Source organism: Saimiri boliviensis, chromosome 13 (assembly GCF_048565385.1).
Source record: "Saimiri boliviensis isolate mSaiBol1 chromosome 13, mSaiBol1.pri, whole genome shotgun sequence".
NCBI lineage: Eukaryota > Metazoa > Chordata > Mammalia > Primates > Cebidae > Saimiri > Saimiri boliviensis.
This window is the reverse complement of record NC_133461.1, coordinates 76700960-76719439: the sequence shown is the minus strand read 5'-3', so window position 1 is coordinate 76719439 and position 18480 is coordinate 76700960. Positions and strand designations below refer to the sequence as shown.

Sequence of the window (18480 nt, the reverse complement as noted above, 5' to 3'; positions counted from 1 at the left end):
GCCTCACATTTTAAAAAACAGGGCATCTAGAAACTTCAGAGCTTTGTCCTTCAGCCATCTCAGCAGAAGCCCAAGATAGAAAATGGTTCATTTCAAAAATATTTTTGAGCATGGCTTTTGTTTAATATAACAAATCCCAAAGAGATTCCTGAGAGGCCCACAGTTTTTGAGAAACTGCCCGTAAAGAGAATACAAAATGAAAAGAGACTATAGAACCCCCAAAATTCTACTGAGAGGAGGCAGGCTGAGACAGTTGCTCAGAGGCAAACACGTGCTACCTGTCCTGAAAAAGGAAGGAATACTTAGAGTCAAATAAGAACTGAGAAGGCAGAACTGAGAACCAAAAGAGATTATTCAGACTTTGAAACCCAATCAAGGAACTCCCAAGATATTTCAGAATTGCTAAGGACCAGTAATTCCTCTTTAGCACTAATCCTGCCCCCTACCCTCTGCCAACACACACATACACACACACACACACACACACACACACACATTTTGAATTAAAATATCTAGTTATTCTATGCCTTTATTACCATTATATATTGATGGGGTTAGGGACAGATTACTCTCTAGTGTCAAAGATCTACAAATGGAGCCATACTCAAGGAAGTATACCCATGAACCTAATCCATAGCTGGAGTTAACTCAGATGAAGAAATAGGCTTTGAACTGATGCTATAATGAAATGAGAGTGTTAGCTTGAAAATTAATGTGGTTTTTGTGTGTAAAATATACGTAACATTAGAAGATGAACTGTGCTACTCAGCTTTTAAAATACTCTCCAGTATCTTATCTTCTTCTGTTCAGTCCCTTTATAATACTCATTCCCTACCAACCATGTAAAGGATGGACATAGTGAATTGCTTCTAACAATAGAGTATGGAAAAAAATGATGGAATAAAACTAGCAACATTAGGTTATAACAGACAGTATTTTCCATTTTGTTCTCCTGCCCCTTCTTTATTGCTTATTTGGATGAAACAAGCTGCCATGTTGAAGAGTAATACATGGGAAGAAACTGAATATGGCCTCCATCCAAAAGACCTTGAGAAAATGATAACCACGTGACAAATTGGAAAGCATATTCATTTTAGTAAAACCTTCAGATGAAATTGTTTGGCGTTTTAGTACCAGACTATGCAAATATCTGAAGCAAAAGACCAAGCTATACCATTCTCAGAATTCATTGCTGGCAGAATTGAGCAATGAAACTGAGATAATATGTGTATTGTTTCCTTTTCCTAAGATAAACTTCTAAGAGTGCAATTTCTGATTTGCAAGATAAGTATGTTTTTGGTTCTATTAAACACTGATAAAATCTTTGGTTGAGTGGCTATACCATTTTTCATTTCCACCAGCAGTGTGTGAGTGAGCACATTTTCCACCTCACCAGCATGGTATTATCACTACTTATTATTTACTAATTTTTGTACGTGCATAGTGATATTTGCATTCTTTAATGGTTAACTTTATTCAACATTTTTCCTTTATTCATATAATGAACTTATATGTCATCAGTGTATCCTCCTGAGTAAAGTATCTGATCATATCTTTAGCCTATTTTTAATCAGATTGTCTTTTTTAAAGTTCAATTTTATTGTTCTTTAAATATCCTAAAGGCAAGATGGCAAATATTTTCTCCTACTCTGTACTTTGTTTTACTTACTTTCTTTGGTTGAATTGTATATTTTATTTTATTTGACATATTAAAAAAACACTTTGAAACACCAAGATGGGAGGATCACTTGAGCTCAGGAGCTCAAAACCTGCCTGGGAAACATAGCAAGACCTTGTCTCTAAAATAAATAATAATATTTTTAAAAATTAGCCAGTTGTGGTGGCACATACTTGTAGTCCAAGCTACTTGGGAGGCTGAAGCAAGAGGATCTCTTGAGCTCAGGAGACTGAGACTTTCATACCACTGCACTCCAGTCTGGTCAACAGAGCAAGACCCTCTTTCAAAATAAATAAATAAATAAACAATAAGTTGATGAGTTTAGAGATAATTATACATCTGTGCAATGATCACTACCTTCCATGTCATAAGCTATTGATAACTTCCAAAAAGTCTTCCCAATCTTTTGTTTACTTACTTATTATTGTTACCTTTGTCATAGAAGCATTTAACATATGGCCTACCCCCTAGGAATTGTTTAAGTGTATAATACGTTATTGTTAACTATATAAACTGTGACATACAGTCAATCTCTAGGAATTACTTATCTCAGATAACCAAAATGTTTTAACTTTTGATTAATATCTCCCGATTTCTCCCTCCCCTCAGTCCCTAGTAACTACCATTCCACTCACTGCTTCTGTAAGTTTTATTATTTAAGATTTGTCATATAGGCAGTATCATGTAGCATTTGTTTTTCTGTGCTTGGCTTGTTTTATTTAGCCTATTGTTCTCCAGGTTCATCCATGTTGTTGCAAGTGGCAGGAATTTCTTTTCTAAGGATAAATAATATTCCATTGGATGTATATACCACATTTTCTTTATCCGTTCATCTATTGATGGACATTTAGATTAGATTGCTTCCGTGATTTAGCTATTGTGAAAAATTCTACATTGAAGAGAAGAGTGTGGACATCTCTTTGAAATCCTATGCCTTTGGCTGTTTACTCAGTATTGGAATTGGTGGATCATATGGTATTTCTATTTTCAGATTTTGAGAAGCTTATGTACTGCTTCCTATAGTGGCTATATGAATTTATATTCTCACCAACAGAGTACAAGTGTTCCTATGTTGGTTAATATTAGGTGTCATCCTAATTGGATCAAAAAATGCCTAGATTGTAGTAAAGTATTGTTTCTGAGTGTGTCTTTGAGGGTGTTACCTGACGAGATTAACATTTGAGTCAGTGGACTGGGAGTGAAAGATCTACCCTCAATGTGGGTGACAGCCCGACTAGAACAAAGCAGAAGGAAGAAGGTAGGAAAAGCTGGCTTGCTGAGTCTTATGGCCTTCATCTTTCTCCCATGCTGAATGCTTCCTTCCAACCTCTGCCCATTACCTAGTTCCAAAGTTGCTTCCACATTTTCAGGTATCTTTATAGTAATATCTCACTTCTCTGGTACCAATATTCTGTATTAGTCTATTCTCATATTGGTATAAAGAACTAACTGAGACTGGGTAATTTATGAAGAAAAGAGGTTTAATTGACTCACAGTTCCACAGGATGTACAGGAGGCCTGGCTAGGGAAGCCTCAGAAAAACTTAAACAATCATGGTGAAAACCAAAGGGGAAGTAAGCACATCTCCACATGGCTGGAGAGGCAGAGATGGGTGGGGGTGGGAAGAGAGAAGAGAAGAGAGAGGTGAAAGAAAGGGGAAGTGCTACACACATTCAAACAACCAGATCTCATGAGCACTCACTGTCACACTATCACAAGAATAGCAAGGGGTTAATCTGCCCCCATGACTCAGTCACCTCCCATCAGGTCCCTTCTCCAACACTGAGTATTACAATTCAACATAAAATTTGGGTGGGGACACAGAGCCAAATCATATCAGTTCCCTTTTCTCCACATCGTCTCCAACTCTTATTATCTTTAGTTTTTTTGATAATAGCTATTCTTACAGGTATGAGGTGATATCTCACTGTGGTTTTAATTTGCATTTTTCTAATGATTGATTAGTGATTTTGAGTATTTTTTCTAACATCTATTTATCTTTTTTTTGGATAAATTTCTATTTATATACTTTGTCCAATTTTTAATCAGACTGTTTTCTTATAAATATATACCATTTGTATATATCAATTAATTGTATATCAATTAATGTTTTAATTTGCATTTTTCTAATGATTGATTAGTGATTTTGAGTATTTTTTCTAACATCTATTTATCTTTTTTTTGGATAAATTTCTATTTATATACTTTGTCCAATTTTTAATCAGACTTTCTTATAAATATATACCATTTGTATATATCAATTAATTGTATATCAATTAATGTAATTCAGTGCATGTATACAATGTATAATAATCATACCTGTCTAGCAAGCTCAACACCTCAAACTTTTAAAATACAAAAAGTGACTCATGTTAGCAAGAATGTAGAGAAAGGGTAACTCTTACATGCTGTTTGTGAGCATCCAAATTAGTACCACTATTATGGAAAACAATATGATGTTTCTTCCAAAACTAAAAATAGAGCTACCATGTGATGCAGTAATCCTACTACTGGATGTTTATTCAAAGAAAATGAAATAAATATGTTGAAGAGATAGTTACACTCTTATGTTTATTGCCACACTATTCACAATAACCAAACTATGGAATCAACCTAATTGCTCATTAATGGATGGAAGAATTTTAAAAAATGTGGTACATACACGCAACAGAATTATTATTTAGCAATAAACAAATGAATGCATGTTATTTGCAGAACATGGATGAACCTCTAGACTATTGGGTTAACTGCAATAAACCAAGCACAGAGAAATAAGTACCATATATTCCTATTCATACATGGACACTAAAAATCATTTCTTTTAATTTTTAAGCAATGATTTGGAGTTTAATTGTACAAAGCTTCTCCTTTGTTAATTTTATTTCTAAGTTTTTATTGTATTTTTTCTTTTCTCTTGCCAAATTGATATCTTTTTATTTTTTGCTGAAGTGCTCTGGCTAGAACACCTTATATTTGCTCAATATGAGGGACAAAAGTGGGTTGAGATATGCAACATATAATTTATAAATTGGTTTCATGTAGATTTGAGGAAATAAAAAGTAATTTTTATTCATGTTTAGTATTGTTATATTGTGAATGACTTAAACAGATTTCATGGTGACATTTTGAAATAAAAAGCTTACAAAGTCAGAAAAAAGTAGGAAAACATAAATGAGGCAAAACACCACATATCCAGGTGATTATTCATGACTGTATTACCCATTTTGACATAATAAAAGTTTTACAAGAAATAAAAATAAAGTTAAATGTTTTTCTTGCCATATTATTCTGATGAATATTATGACAAAGATTCATGATAATTTATAAATTATATTCAAAATCTACACAAAATTAATTCTGTTCCAATTTTTGAGAGGACAGATTATTAACATGTAATCAATTATTGATATCAAAACAGCATCACATGAGAAAACTCATATGATGAGTGTCTCAATCCAGTTGCAGCTATAAATATCAAAAACCAAAACTAAATGTAATCTACAGAAACCATGTCAAAGTAAACATCTTCAGAGTTTTTGCTTGCAATTACTTTATTGTTTTGATTTGTATATTAACATAAATATTAATATTATTTTAATCATATTAATAACCATATTAATATTACTAAAAAATCTTTCAACTTAAGCATCTTTTATGCATATATATCAAATTATTAATTTTTTTCTTGTTTTATATGATGTTTGTGAATTGTAAAATTTTGTTTTGTTTTAGTACTGTGTAAATAAAACCTGCAGAAAAGCTCGTTTAATGGGATATAACTGTAATGCCACTACAAAATGCAAAGGGAAAGGGGTAAGTCACTTTTGTGTCTGAATTGCATGTTACTGTTGTGGGTAATTAAAAATAAACGTCTGTTTATAAAGATTGAGAATCTAAGTTATTTTAACTTGCCTAGATCAAATAGAGTAATATAAAGAAAAATAACTTACCTAATTTCAACACTATATAACATATTAAGTGAATTGCATCAGATATGTATTGAACAATAAGCACTCACAACTTAATTAGTAATATGTTTAAATAAAAACTTTTTTCCTTAAACACAAATAAATGCGTTTTTACTTATATTGTGAACATACTATTTTTCTCCCACGTACGTTTAATAATTAAGGTATATGAGTATACAATAGTTTACAAAGTATATTTAAAAACTTGTTGATATGTCAGGGAATATTTTTATTGTTCTTGTGGAGAGATTTCTAGTAGGAAATGCAACGACTTCATGCAAAAAGCTTTTTTATTTTTTATTTGTCTATTTTAATCTGGTAATTTAAATTTGTTATTTTTATATTGCATTTACATTTGTTATAATGTATAATGTTACGGTTTTAAAAAATTATTTTCCTAAAAAAAATCAGTACATGCTATAGTCAACATTATAAGAGTAACCTCAAATTCACCAGAATGTATAAATATTTAATTCTATAGTTTCTAAATTCTTTGGATTCAGAGGATATAAAATGCTACTACATTAACAGTAATTTGCTATCAGTTGTTGACAAAGAAAATAGCCACATTTTAATGTTTTGTTTTTTTTTTTCCTTTCTGTGGTTATTATTTTGGCTTGAATTTTTTACTTCCTCTGTTATATTTTAATTTTTTAGCCTTATTTTTTTTAGTAATATCTCAACACAAAGTTATACATTGTCAATTTTTGCTACCATGTTTCATTGGGTACACAATTGTTTTCTTAATATATTATTGTTTACATTCAGTCATTGTTTTACATCTACATTTTAGATTTTTTTGATAAAACCTCTTACTATGAAATATTACATTCATAAAGGAAATACATAAGGTATAACTTCCATCTTTAATTTATATATAAACATGTGTTATATTCTGTAGTTAAAATGTTTAAAAAGAAAAACTACAAACATAATTATAAGTTAATAGAAATCTTACTGAATCTAGGCAAATTTGCATAGACTCTAATGACATCTCAATAGACAGCATTATCATTTATCATTCTAGATCAATTTTATTAGCATGTAGGTGAAATACCATTATTCATGAAACATTGTCAGTTATAGTGTTGTTCTCTTTTTATTAATGATATACTTTTCATTGGTTGCCATAGACATTTATAATTTATTACTCTGAAAATTAGTAATCTAAGCATCAATATCAAGAAGTTAAGAAAATAACAGAATACTAAATTTAGACTTTTATGCAAGTTGCCATATAAGTGGTGAATATTCTTGCCTTGTTCTTATTATGAAAGAAAAATTTCAAGACTTCACACTTTGCTATGATATTTATAGAATATTTTTAATGATAATTTTCAATTTCAAATAATACTTTTATTTCTAGTCCAAGCATTTTCTATTATGGATAAATGTTAAATTTTATCAAAGACTTTTCTGAGCATTTATTGACTTTATGATTTTCCTTTTTAATCTGTTAATGTACAAATATGTTCATCGATTTTTAAAATAGTAAACCAACTTTAATTTCTGGAATAAAACCAACCATGATCTGTTTTTTGTTCAATTTTTAAGTATTTTATTTGATATAAATGTTTCTATCTCATGAATTTGATTGTTTTATATCTTGTACTTAATGTTTCTGATTTTGTATCAAGGTTATGCTATTTTGATAGTGCTTCATGATATATTTTCTATAGTTGCTTTAAAAAAATTAGCAGATATTTTTCAGATCAATGTTTGGTTTACATAAAAACAAGTGTCAAGTACAGTGAACTACCATTTATCTTTTTCCTCTCCCTCCCTGCTTGCCCTATTATTTTACATCTTTCATTAGTGTTGCACTATGATTCCTGTGCTACTATTTATACATTATTATTAACTACAGTCTATAGTTTACATTGCATTTAACTCTTTTTGTATGTTCTGTGAGTCCTAAAAATATATGGGTCTTAAAACATATATGGGTCTTAAAAATATGTTTCCATTATTACAGTATCATATACAATAGTTTCACTGTCCTAAGAATGCCCTTTTATCCGCATATTTAGCTCTTCATCTCTTTCCATACACTCCTAGAAACCCATTATCTTTTTACTGTCTCAAATACTGTAATATTTGTTTAAGAGTCCTCCATGTCTTTTCATGGCTTTATGGCTTATTTGCTTTTATCATTTAATAATATTCCACTGTACAGATGTATTACAGTGTGTTTGATCATTCATCTATTAAAGGACAATGTGGGTTTCTTTATTTTTGGTTTTGGGCAATTGTGAATAATGTTGCTATAAACATTCATTTACAGGTTTTGGTGTGGACTTAAGTTTTTAAATCAGTTAGATAAATACCAAGGAGCATACCTACTGAGTAATATAATAGCAGCATATTTGTTTAGTTTTGTAGAAAATTATTCAATTTTCTTTCAAAGTGGGTGTCCCATTTTTCATTCTCACCAACAATGAATGAAAGTTCTTGTTGCTTGGCATCCTCACCAGCATTTGGTGTTTTCAGCAATTGGTATTTTAAGCATTCTAATTATTGTTTAGTGGTAATTCAATGTTGTTTTAATTTGCAGGTCTCTAATGACATATGATGCTAAGCATCTTTTATTACTCTTATTTTAAATATGATACGTATCTTCTATGATGAAGTGTCTTAATTTTTTGCCTGTTTTTTTTTTTTAAATAAATCCCCCATTATCTATCCCCTTCCCCCAGCCTCTGGTAACCACTATTCTACTTGAGGTTTCTATGAATTGACTACTTTAGATATCTCATGTAATTGGTGCTATACAATATTTGTCCTTGTGTCTAGCTTATTTCACTTAGAATGATATTTTAGAAGTTCATCCATGTTGTATAATGTAGCAAAACTATATTATTTTTTAAGCTGAAAAAATGTCATTGTATGTATATATCACATATTGTTCATCCATCATTTGTCAATGGATGTTTAATTTGCCTCTACCTTCTGACTGTTGTAAATAGTATTGCTATGAACATTGGTATACGAATACCTGTTCAAGTCCCTGTTTTCATTTCAATCCTTTTGGGTATATACCCAAAATAATTTCTGGAGCATATGATAATTCTATTTTCAGTTGTTTTTTGGAAGTACCATATTCCTTGCCACAGTGTCGCCAACAATGCAAGCACAAGGGTTCCAATTTCTCTACATTCTTACCAATATTTATTATTTTTTTTAATAGTAACCATCTTAATAGTTGCAAAATGGACTAGCACTGTAGTTTTGATTTCCATTTCCCAGTTAGCCAAGTTGAGCCTTATTTCGCTTATTGGCCATCCATATATCTCTAGAGAATTTTCTATGCAAGTCCTTTGCACATTTTTAAATTGCGTTTTCTTTTTATTGTTGAGTTTTAGAATGTATGTATTCTGGATATTAATTCCTTATTATATATGTGATTTGCTATTTTCTAATTCTATGTGTTGTCTTCACTGTCTTAATAGTATGCTTTTGTGTACTAAAGTTTTTAATTTTGATGATGTTTATTTTTCTTTCATTGCCTAGTCTTTTGTTTAATATTAAAGAAATCATCAAATCTAATGTTGTGAAGCTTTTCCCTTATGTTTATATCTAAGAATTTTAACTTTTTAACTCTTTCTTCAGTTAGATCGTTTATCCATTTTGAGTTAATGTTTGGGTATGCTTGAGATAAGATGCTAAATCTACTTTTACATATGGATATAAGCTTCTCCCAGCATTTATTGAAACAATTGTCATTCACCCATTGAATGGTCACGGGAGTCTTGATGGAAATAATTTGACTGCAAATGTTAGGGTTAATTTCTGGGCTTTCTATTCTTCTCCATTTGTTTATATGCCTGTCTTCATATCAAACCAGGTTGTTTTCATTGTTGTGGCTTTGCATTAACTTTTGTCTTCAGGAACTACAAGTTATTCAACTTCATTCTTTTTTAAAAAACTTTTAAGGCTATTTGAAGTGCCTTAGAATTCCATATGAACTTGGTAATGCATTTTTCAATTTGTGCAAGAAGCATCAAATTTTGATCAAGATTCTTATGAATCTGTATATTGGTTTGGGTTGGGTAGTACTGTCATCTTGACAATATTAAGCCTTTCAAATCATGAACATGAGATGTTTTTACATTTCTTTATGTCTTCTTTAACTTTGGCAATTGTTTGTAATTTTGAATGTATATGTCTTGTCTCTTCTTGGTTTTAAGCTTATTCTTAAGTATTCTGTTCTTTCTAATAATATTGTAAATGATATTGTTTTCTCAATTTCCTTTTTGGGTTATGTATTGCTAGCTAGTGTTTTAAAATGCAGCTCTTTTGTGTGTGTGTTGACTTTGTATCCTGTAATTTTGTTTATGTATTAGTCCAAGATGTTTATATGGGATTTTTAGCGTTCTCAACATATATGACTATATTATCTGTAAATATATTTTATGTTATTCTTTCTTTTCAATTTGGTTGTTTTTTATTTCTTTTTCTTGCCTAATTGCTTTGGCAAGACGTTTGCTGCATAACATAAATTTTTGTATGTTGTGTTTTCATTTACATTTCTCAAAATATTTTCTAATTTTCCTTGTGATTTCTACTTTGAACAATTGGTTGTTTTAAAAGGTAGTGAATTTTTTTACCTCATTTATTTTGCCTTCTATGTATTTTAAACATCAAAAACACCATAATTTTTGTTTTCTACAGTCTGTGTTTATTTATTCATTCTTGCCTAATCATACATGTACTCTTCCTATTTCTTGTATCCTTTCCTATGTTTCTGTGTTTATTTCTGTTAAAAATTTTCTTCAGCCTGAAAAAAAGTATGGTGGCTAAAATTAATGTTTTTTTCTGAGAAGCATTTTTTGAATGTTTTATCTTTATATAACAGTTTTCTTTCAGTAGTTTAAAAAACATAATCTATTTTATATTGACTTACACAATCTCTTCTGAGAAGTCAGATGCATTTTGCTCTTGCTTCTTGAGGGACACATGCTTTAAATGTTTTCTTTTTGACATTGGTGTTCAAATGTTTGCATGTGATTCGCTATAGTGTGGTTTTCATCATACTTGGAACTTACAGAGCTACTGGATTCTACTAAGGATTATCTTTCTTCCATTTTGAAAAATTTTCAATTATTACTTAATTTTGCTTTCTCTATATTCTCTATTTAATCCCTTTGGGATTAAATTTACACCAAATTTATGGTTTTGTACTGTGTTCTAAATACAGGTTAGATTTTGTTCTGAATCTCTTGACCTTTCATTCATTGTTTTTCAATCCAGCTGTTTTAAAGCTATTTTCTAGTTCTATTATTATTCTTCTGTTTCTAATTTCTTTTAAAGCCTTGTATTATGTTTCCTATTTATTAATATTATTTTTTCATTTTTAAATTTCTTTTTAGTTTTAATCAATTTCAATAGTGTGGAGAAATTTCATCTTCTCTATTTTTAGATTTTTATTAATCAATTTGTCTCATATCTAAGTTGTAATTATTTGGAATATTCTTTTTATGCCTTTGTAAAGTCTACAGAATTTGTAGTGATAACTCCGCTTTTTTTCTGGTATTGTTAATTTATGTACTCCCTTTTATTGTATTGACACCTAGCTAGTGTCCTCTAGCGAATCTTTTGGTGAATTGCTTGGCCTGTGAGAAAATACCCCTACACATGGGAGTCACAGAAGTGTTCTTTGTTGATTATGTTAAAGTAATTTTCTGCTACCTCTAACAGTCATTTCAATTGCCTGATTTTCTTCCTGATACCTTTCTATCTCCTTACAAGCCTCCTTACATAATTTGCAATGATGGTATCTTTTACAGGAGAGGCTTTATAGTTTTCTCTTGGCAGAAATAGTGTAGGGCTGATTACTTTAAATCCATTTATGACTTGAGCTAGGTAAATACAAATTCATAGCTTTATAAATCTAAGACTTAGTTTTTTAAATCTATTATACCATATTTCAATGGTGTAAGTACCTAAATTTTTCACCTAAAAAACTGCAGCATCTTTATCTCCTCAGTATCAAGAAACTCTAACAATTGCAGCAGAGCTTAGAGAAATTTTTGAATTGGCCCTTAATTTAAGAATAAGGAAAATGTCTTCAGGGAGATAATGGCTGTATGTTCTAGTCCTTCACAACTCCACTTTCTAAACCTTATATTTCAAGAAAATGATAATCATTCTGCTGTTTGTCTACTAAAAATTGCCCTCATTATTGTCAAGCTGGAGTTACACTTCTAAATGTGCCCAACTGGCAAATGCCTCTTTGAAAAAGGGACAATCATTGGTTTGAAATTATCGTTCCTTAAAGAACTTTCAAGTCTCACTTGTTTTTTTATAGATTTTTCAACTTAGTAATTGCATGTTGAAGTATTCTAAAGTTTAATAATGTACATGATATTCATTCTAGGTTCATGGAAGTTTCCAATATTTACTTAAGTTGCTGAAAAGTTTATGAAGAAAGACGTCAATTTTATTGATTTATTTTTTATTGTCTAATTATATCGTGTTTTTTTCTATTAATATCTTCAGTGAATCATAGTAGTGTAAAACTGAATTATCTTTTAATTTCTAGGATAAATTCTATTTAGTTTGATTTACTATTTTTTAATATTACACAGTGAGATGTGTTAATATGATGTATGGTATATATGAATTTGTGTTCTTAAATATACTGGTGTGTAGAATTTTTGTGCTAATATGAGATGTTTTATGATCTTGCTATAAAAAAATGCAATACTTACAAATCAGTTATTTATCTAATAACTGGACCACATTTATACTGCCAATTGAATACAACTATGCCACAAGATATTGAGTCTGATGGCCCACAGGTAATGAGATTAGATATAGAGTAAATATTGTTGCAGTGAGAAGCCCTTTCAAGGATCTTCAAGGAGTGACAAAGCAGAGCAGAATGTGATAATGGGACCCTATTGCCTAGTAGGCAGCAATGATGATTAGAAAAATCTTGAAATTTCTGATCTTTCCCAAAGAGCTAAGGGTGTCTGAAGAAGTACACAACAACCTGTGCATTTTTCTCAGAAATTAATTGTATAATGTATGTGAACAAGAGAGACAGGAAGGTGACAGAGAAACATATTTTCTAAATACTCAGAGAGTATAGGGTGTAAAACAATGTGAAATGGGGGACTGAATTGGCTGGAATATTCTTTTCTGTGTGTGACTTTTGCCACTTTGATAACATTTAAATTACCTACAATGTGATTTTTCTAAAAGTTCTTATATATTCTAGAAATTAAATGTATAGCATTGCTTGGAAAATGACATTAAAAAGTGATTTTTTAAAAAAATCACATAATCACAAGAAATTTTAACATTAAATTTATCAATAAATAAAAAATAATGCTGTTGAAGCTTAACTAATTTTAATTATCACAAATTTTAAATGGATGTACGGTAATTTCATTTTATAATCACTTGTGTAAACAGTTTTCTCATTCAGAATTTTGCAGAGTTTATTATTAATATTTCTTAGTCAGGGGATGTGTGTGACAAAGTAAACACAAAATTTGATATGAGAACATTTACAAAGCAATTCTCTCAATGAAATTTTTTCTTCTATGTAGAACTTTTAGATAAATATAATAGCAAATGTGTCCCAATATTTTGCAATTTATCTTCTTATACAATTATGTAATCTAATGAATATTTAATAAAAATAAATTATCCCAAGCTCTTTTTATTTATCTAATTGGGATATTGTAAACATTAATTTCTGAGTGTAACATGACATGAAAAATTTGGATTATAGAGTGATTTGGGACACTTTTTAGATTTTATTTATATGATATTGAGAAGGTTAAGATATGTAAGTATATTTACTTCCAAAATTTTTGCTCAAAACTAATAATCTGGACCTGCTGTTCTTATAAGATGTAGATAATTGATTATATTTTTAACTTTTTTCCCTACCAATTATTGACTCATATGAGTTAAAATTTATTCCAATGCAAGTGAGGTTTATTTATATTTTATATAAAAATCAGTGATTTTTATCCATCTTTTAATTTTTTTCTAAAAATATATATATTTCTGATATAGGTTATTTTTCTTATTTTTATTTCTGATGTGTTCATTGTGATACATTTTTGCTTGTATTTGCTGATATACATATTGTTTTATTTCCTAATTTTCACTTTTTAATACTTTGTGATAATCTTTGCATTTTATTAATTAAGTGCTTGTTGTTGTTCCTGACATTATATGCTCCTTATTTCTTATATTTCATATTTATGTATTTCTTTTTTTATTTTTAAATTAATTTCAAATCATTTTTTAGCCTTTATTTTAAGTTCAAGGGTACATGTGCAAGGATGTCCGGGTTGGTAAACACGTGTCATGGGGGTTTCTGATACAGAAGCCTAGTATTCATCAGTTATTTTTTCTGATCCACTTCTCTTCCCAATCTCTGCACTCAGGTGGGCCCCACTGTGTGTCATCCCCCTCTACGTGTCCATTTGTTGTCATCATTTAGCTCCAACTTATATGTGAGAATGAATGGTATTTGGTTTTCTGTTCCTGTGTTTGTTGGCCAAGGATAATAGCCTCCAGCTCCATCCATGTCCTGGCAAAGAACATGATCTCTTTCTTTTTTATAGGTGCATAGTATTCCATGGTGTATATGTACCACATTTTGTTTATTAAGTGTATCCTTGATGGGTGCTTATGTTGATTCCATGTCTTTGCTATTGTGAATAGTGCTGCAATGTACATACGCATGCATGTGTCTTTATAATTGAATGAGTTCTATTCCTTTGGGTATATACCCAGAAATAGGATTGCTAGGTTGAATGGGATTTCTGTCTTTAGGTTTTTGAGGAATCGCCACACTGTCTTCCACAATGGCTGAACTAATTAACACTCCCACCAATAAGCATTTCTTTTTCTCTACAACCTCTCCAACATCTGTTTTCTTCTTTTTACTTTTTACTAATAGCCATTCTGACTGGCATGAGATGATATCTCATCGTGGTCTTGATTTTAATTTCTTTAATAATCATGATGCCAGGCTTTTTTTTTTCATATAACTGTTGGCTGCATTTGTATCTCTTTTTGAAAACTTTCTGTTCATATTATTTGTCTATTGTTTAATGTTTTTTTGTTCTGGTAAATTTGTTTAAGCTCCTTATCGAATCTGGATATTAAACTATTGTCAGAATCATAGTTTGTAAATATTTTCTCCCATTCTATAAGTTGCCTTTTTACTCTGTTGATAGCTTCTTTTGCTGTACAGAAACTCTTTAATAATACCCCATTTGTCAATTTTTACTTTGTTCCAATTGCTTTCAGCATCTGCATCATGAAATCTTCATGAGTGCCTATGTCCTGAATGATATTGCCTAGGTTGTGTTCCAAGGTTTTTATAGTTTTCGATTTTACTTTTATGTCTTCTGTCCATCTTAAGTTGATTTTTGTGCATGGTGTGAGGAAAGGGTTCAGTTTTAGTTTTCTGCATATGGCTAGCCGGTTATCTCAGCACCATTTATTGAATAGAGTATTGTTTTCCCATTGCTTGTTTTTGTTTTAAGGTATGTTCCTTCAATACCCAGTTTATTGAGAGCTTTTAACATGAAGGGATGTTGAATTTTATCAGAAATCTTTTCTGAAGGAAATTGAGACACACCCAAAAACATTCAAAAGATTAACCAATCAAGGAGTTTATTTTTTGAAAAAATGTGTAAGATAAATAGACTGCTAGCTATATTAACCAAGAAGAAAAAAGAGAAGATTCAAGTACACACAATCAGAAATGATAAAGGGGATATTGCTACTGACTGCACAGAAATACAAACAATCATCAGAGAATATTATAAACACCTCTATGCACATAAACTAGAAAATCTAGAAAAACAATGGATAAATTCCTGGACACATACACTCTCCCAAGACTGAACCAAGAAGAAATTGAATCACTAAGTAGACCAATAGCAAGTTCTGAAATTGAAGCAGTAATAAATAGCTTACCAACCAGAAAAACAAACAAACAAAAAAGCCCAGAATTAGATAGATTCACAGTTGAATTCTACCTGAGGTACAAAGACGAACTGATACCATTTTCACTGAAACTATTCCAAAAAGTTGAAAAGGAACTCCTCTGTAACTCATTCTATGAGGCAAGCATCAGGCTGACACCAAAATCTGGTAGAGATACAACAAAAAAACAAAAATTTCAGGCCTATATCTGGCATGAATATTGATGTCAAAATCCTCAACAAAATACTGGCCAACTGAATTCAGCAGCACATCAAAAAAGCTTATCCACCACAATCAAATAGTCTTCACCCCCAGGATGCAAGGTTGGTTCGACATACGGAAATCAGTAAATGCGATTCATCACATAAAAGAACTAAAGACAAAAAAGTCATGATTATCTCAAAAGATGCAGAAAAGACTTTTGATAAAATTCAACATACTTTTTATTTTAAGTCATTTAAATTTTTTTTTATCTTGCCATGACTTGCCCTAATACAAAGAAAATTATGTATTGTGATTTCTGTTTTGGCCCTAGGGACCCTAGTTACCTGGGAATTTAAACATTTGTTTCCGTTTCATTTGTCTATTTCTAGGCCAAGCTTAAATAAAACTTATTTCTCCTTGCACATCCAATTAAGGAGTGACCGTTTTTGCACTTGTTCATACCCTTTATCTTAAACCTCTAACATTTGTGTTTTTTGGCAATTTTGGACTTGAAGTTCCTGGTATTATATGCATTATGTTAATTCTGTTTTTTAAATTATGCTACAGTTAAAAGGGTAATATATTTAAATTTGCTATCCAACATCAAGTGTTCTATCATGTCCTTGTACTTTCATTGGAGGGGTAGGGCACCGGAATAACACCTTGTCAAAATATATAGAAAAAAATATATGTGAGAAAAATGCATTCAGAGATCTTGATATCAAAATGTGAAAATGATGGTCTTCCACATAAATGACACTTTTTTGTCTAAGAATTATCATATTTTGACTTACCTTCAAACTTCGAAACTCTGTTGTACTATACTGTTGCTTTTAGTCTTATCAGGGAGGAATCTGATGCTATATTTAGTTTATTTACACTTTACAGAATATGGTAAGATTGCCTTTGTGCATGTGTGTTCTTAGAATTATTGCCAGCAAGTGCCTAAGGTTTGTGCTTCTCTGTTTTTTTTTTTTTTTTCTATTTGACAGGCGATTGTTACCTATTTTCCAAAATATCACATTTTCTTTATTTTTTATAATTGTATTATTTATTTGGTATAGCTTTGCTCTTGTTGACCATTTCTTTTGAAGTTAGTAAAATAAAACAATGAGATATTTTGTTGTATTCAGGTATTTAAATAAATGTAAATTAATTCAGAAGAGGCTACAGTTGTGGAATAAGTTAAATAGGATGCATAAGGCCAGTTACCCTGGCTCACACCTGTAATCCTAGCAATTTGGGAAGCTGATGCAGGAGGATTACTTGAGCCCAGGAGTTTGAGATCAGCCTGGGCAACAAAGCAAGACCCCCTTTAAAAAAAGTGCATATATGATATTCTGATTCTAATTTAAAACTTTTATCTTAAAATATTGTACACTAAATATTCAACAACAAGAACATGGACATATAAAATAGAATACTACTTCATGGGACTCAGGGCTATAATTCAAACTCACTTTATTGAAATCTCTTGATATGTAGAAAAGAGGTAATCGATTTCAATAAACTGTATAAACAACTTCGCAAAATGAGTATAAATGGACAGGACACAATATCTTTAGGAAAATTATAAGGAATACTCACACTACTGAACATTATGAGTCTATTTTTAAAAATGTGCCTGTGACGTTTTCATATATACAGATATGAGAATAAGCTCATAGTACATTGTTATGAATATTATTTGGCAAAAATCTATTAATGTGTGTTCATTTGCGTTTGTGGATGTGGGTATGTGTATTTATAAATTTATTTGATATATATGAGTGAAACACAACATCTTTAGCAGTTGGAAATGGGACTTAATTCGTTACTGAGAAATTTGAGTTCTATATACTTTTATTTGAATTTTGCAAAATAATGTATTTGTTTAGTTTTAAAATGAAAATTAATACTAATTGAAATGTTAATACAAAAAGCATGAATAATATAGAAACATTGTCAAATGTTAACTTTTAGCAATGCAAGCTCATCATAAAGTTTGAATTGATTGTTGATTTTTAATATTTGCTTTGCATGTATGTTACTTTATTTTGGAAAATATATTAACTTAAAAATAAAATGCACATCATTGACCAATAATGTCAAATGTTGAAAAGGGGCTAGAATAAAGAATTAAAGTGGCCAAGTCAATTGATGTTTCTTTTATCACAATATTTTGTATAGACATTGAAGTGCATGAATAGAAAAAGTCCAAATGGGCTGGGCACAGTGGCTCATGTCTGTAATCTTAATACTTTGGGAGGCTGAGGTGGTTACCCTGAGGTCAGGAGTTTGAGACCAACCTGGACAACATGGTGAAATGTCGTCTCTACTAAAAATAGAAAAATTAGCTGGGCGTGTGGTGTAATCTCAGCTACATAGGAGGCTGAGGCTGGAGAATCACTGGAACCTGGGAAGCAGAGGCTGCAGTGAGTGAGCCAAGATTGTGTCACTAAACTCCAGCCTGGGCCACCGAGTGAGACTCGGTCACAAAAAGAAAAAAGAAATGAAAATATCCAAATAGTGACAACCAATATTTTCAAATTACTAAATAAGGTAACAGTTATTTTAAAAACTTCAATCTCTATGAATATGAAGGCTTCAACTTTATTAAAAAGATGATTGAGGAAGACATTAAAAATAGTCAATGTACAGAGGCCAGAAATAAACTTTCATGTAGGT

At 30.6% G+C, this 18480-nt stretch overlaps 1 protein-coding gene across 14 annotated transcripts in view; it reads left to right on the top strand.

Moving 5' to 3' along the window:
* The window catches only part of LOC101028044 (disintegrin and metalloproteinase domain-containing protein 18), a 108060-nt gene that overhangs the window by 66464 nt on the left and 23116 nt on the right, over positions 1–18480 (top strand). For 13 of the 14 annotated variants that reach the window (XR_012513197.1, XR_012513195.1, XR_012513196.1 and 10 more), the window contains one exon: positions 5411–5491. Coding sequence is in view for 11 of the 14 variants with exons in the window: in XM_074383852.1 (XP_074239953.1) it covers positions 5411–5491 (81 nt within the window). In the remaining 3 variants the exon portion in view is untranslated. Of the gene's footprint in view, positions 1–988; positions 3793–5410; positions 5492–18480 lie in introns of those variants that run through there. The other variant, XM_074383851.1, reaches the window with a different exon arrangement.